The 3,463-nt window shown below is 59.6% G+C and overlaps 1 protein-coding gene across 1 annotated transcript; it reads right to left on the minus strand.

The window, feature by feature from the left end:
- Window positions 1-1,757: 1,757 nt before the first annotated feature.
- LOC115307963 (D(1) dopamine receptor-like) lies at window positions 1,758-3,089 on the minus strand. The gene has a single exon (XM_029964575.1). It carries the CDS (start codon window positions 3,087-3,089, stop codon window positions 1,758-1,760), a length of 1,332 nt encoding a protein of 443 aa, XP_029820435.1.
- Window positions 3,090-3,463: the final 374 nt, after the last annotated feature.

Consider the following 3,463-nt stretch of genomic DNA (forward strand, 5'->3'; position numbering starts at 1 on the left):
GATGGGCTGGGGATGGATGGAAGGGATGCTCTGGGGATGGACGGGATGGATGAGCTGGGGATGGACGGCAGGGATGTTCTGGGGATGGACGGGATGGATGTGCTGGGGATGGATGGGATGGATGTGCTGGGAATGGACGGCAGGGATACTCTGGGGATGGGCGGCAGGGATGCGCTGAGGATGGACGGGATGGATGCTCTGGGGATGGACGGGATGGATGTGCTGCGGGATGGATGGACAGCAGCCCCCCGGGGACGTGGTTGTACATGGATTTGAGCCTTGCCGGTGCTTCCCTGGGAAAATCCAAGCGCCCACCTCGGAGCTGCTGTGAGCTCTGCTCCTCTCCCACGCTGTAACTCGACTGTAGCTGGGCTCTGTTTAACAATTACCATCACTCCGTAATTATCACTCGCTGATTTTCCCCTTTGTTCCCGCTTCCTGGGGAGGGGGAGAGGCTTTTCTGCCGTGCCAGGGAGCTAAAGATGTCTGGGATCCAAGACGACGCGGATGTGCCGGGCGCTGCTGAGGGGGTTTAACCAGGCACGGATCAAAACACCTTCCCCGAGTCACCCGTCACAGCCGGAACGAAACGCTGGGGGCTGTTCCTGCCCCCGGTTATCAGACACGAGCTCCCAGAGGCTGATTAGGGAGCACAGGGGAGCGAGGAGGGCTCGGAAGGAGCCTTTATTATTGAAATGAGGCAGCAAGGGAGGCTGAGCGGATGGATCCTTAATGAAATGGGGGAGGAAGGGAATTAGAGGGAGAACAAAGTACAAGGGGGATGAAACAGTCTCGGATAAGGAGGATCTGGCTGATGGAAGATGTGGTGGAGGCACAGCGACCAGAGCAGTGCTCTTGCTTTTACATCTGCCGTCTGAAGGGCTCAGACTCCCTCATTCCCAAAGGCTCCAAGCAAACAGCCCAACGTCCAGGGGTTAAAACACAGTTTCTGTCCAGCCCAGGCCGCCCTCAGCTGTGCATGTCCCAGCTCAGAGAGGCTGATTCCCATTCCATGGCCAGAGCAGACCCTCATCCTGTCAAATCCTTCCTGCAACACAGACGAGCTGCTCCCAAGCACAGCCCCAGGGGTCCAGGGAAGGTGCCTGTCCAGAGCTGCAGGAGAATCTGCCTGAGCAGCAGACACAGCCAGAGATGAGCCAAAGGGATTATCCAGGCAAATCCATCACCTCCTTCCTGCACAGCCCACTGGGGAAGTGGGTTTCCCTGGCTAAAGCTGCTGCAGAGCACATCCCACCGAGCTCCAGGCAGGATTCTCCAGCTCTGCCAGCAGCACTTGGCACCCAGGGAGCAGCTGGATTTGGCCAGTGCCCATTTACCAGCCTGGGGCCAGCGACCAGCTGGATTTGGACCATGGTCACAGGACATGGGCAGTGCCCAAAGCAGCCCCTCTCCCCACAGCCACAGCTGGGTTTTACTCCATGACCACACAAGTCTTTGCTTTCTCAGCTGAAGTCACGATGAAAAAGGAATTCCAGCCCCTCCATTTACAGCTTTTGCAGAAGGTGTTGGGGTTTTTTTCTTTTTTTTTTTTTTTCCACGGGTCAGCTAAAGAAAGCAGCAAACACTGATCCCACCCAGGCTGGATCCGGAACTGAGTTACAAAAACAGGGATCTAAGCCCCTAGAGCCACACTTAGTAATGCAAACAGACTCCTCGATAAACAGGTGATGGCAACAGTGTCCCAGCTCCCATCTCTTCTGGAGACCATCCCACCACCCTTCTCCCTCTCCCAGCTCTCAGTGGAAGGCATCGCTGGCGGGAGGTGGGACCTTCCCCAGCGAGGGTGAGGAGACCTGGGAAACCTTCTCCGAGGAGCCCTCGGTGTCTTCCACCCCCAGAACGGCGTGGGGGAGAAGCTGGGGGTAGCTGAGGGTCACCAGCTCCCCCTGGAAGGCGGTGTCGTGGTGGTAGGACACCAGCTCGTTGCTGAGGGTCAGCGTCTCCACGGCGCTGCCGCAGCCCAGGAGGGCGGCGAAAGCCCTCCGGAATTCCGCGTTGAAGGCGTAGATGACGGGGTTGAGGGAAGAGTTGGCCCACCCAAACCAGACAAAGGTGTTGAAGACGCTCTGGCCGACGCAGGGAAGCTCTCCTGGCTCGTGGAGGCCGGGCTCGCAGAAGGGCACCACGCAGTTGAGCACGAAGAAGGGCAGCCAGCAGCAGACAAAGACGCCCATGATGACGGAGAGGGTCTTGAGGACCTTGGTCTCCTTCTTGAAGGAGCTCTTCGGGGAGGCTTCCCGAGGGCTGGGGCAGCTCTGGGCGTGTCCCAGGGCCCTCTCCAGGGAGGAGATCCTGCGGATCTGGCGCCGGGCGACGCGGAAGATGCGGGTGTAGGTCACCAGCATGATGGCAACGGGGATGTAGAAGCTGATGAGGGACGAGGAGATGGCGTAGGGCCTGCTGAGCCTGGGAGCACAGCTCTCCTCCTCCCCAGAGGCATTAAAACCTGGCTGCTTTAACATCCCACGGTCCTTGTGCCACTGGAGCTGCACAGGGACGAAGGAGATGAGGAGGGACAGCAGCCAGGCCCCCCCGATCATGACGAAGGCCACGCGCCGCGTCATCCTCCTCTCGTAGCGGAAGGGGCTGCAGACGGCCCAGTAGCGCTCCAGGCTGATGATGCACAGGTTGAGGATGGAGGCCGTGGAGCACATGATGTCAAAGGCCACCCACACATCACAGAAAGCCCCCCCGAAGGGCCAGGAGCCCAGCAGGTCGGTGGCAGCCCTCCAGGGCATCACCAGCACGGCCACGAGCAGGTCGGACACCGCCAGGGAGACGACGAAGGAGTTGGTGACCTTGGAGCGCAGGTGCCTGAACTTGGCCACGGCCACACACACCAGGGTGTTCCCCAGGAGCGTGGAGAGGATGAGGAGGAGGAGTAAGGCTGCTGTCACCACACGGGAGGACAGCTTGGAGTTGCTTTCCTCTGCCCAGCTGGTGTCATTGGTCACGTCCTGCCCATCTCCTCCCGCCGAGGAGTAAATCCCATCCACGGGGACCTTTTTTTCCAGTCCCTGGAGAGGCTCCACAGCTGTTCCAAGTCCCCACCAGTATCCAAACCCCATTCTTACTGCTCCACAGACACCTCAGAAGCACCAGCTGCACTCCAGTCTCACACCCAGCTCAAGGAGAAGTGCTGGAAGCTCTCGCTCCTTCCCAGGTCTCCTGCTGCCAGCGCGGTGTTCGGATTTTCCCTCTTGCCTCCCAGCCCACTCTCCTTTCCCTGCTGCTCCCAGGGGGGCTGGCACTCACCTCCGGGAGCTGGAAAGGCTTTGCTGCAAACCTTCCTCCCTCTCAGCTCCTCTTCATCTCCTGGTGATCCTGTGCCTGCTGCAGAATCCCAACCCTTCCGTGGCCAGGCTGGGACTTGCTGCCAGAAGCCAGAGGGAATCTGAGCTCTCTCTGCTCGTGCAGATGGACCCTCCCTGCTCACAGACCC

This window comes from Manacus vitellinus, unplaced genomic scaffold (genome assembly GCF_001715985.3).
Source record: "Manacus vitellinus isolate BGI_N305 unplaced genomic scaffold, ASM171598v3 scaffold_74_pilon, whole genome shotgun sequence".
In the NCBI taxonomy this organism is placed as follows: Eukaryota; Metazoa; Chordata; class Aves; order Passeriformes; family Pipridae; genus Manacus; species Manacus vitellinus.

Bases quoted from the DNA above. Each gene is read 5' to 3' on its own strand.
- LOC115307963 (XM_029964575.1), bottom strand. From the start codon at position 3,089: ATGGGGTTTGGATACTGGTGGGGACTTGGAACAGCTGTGGAGCCTCTC.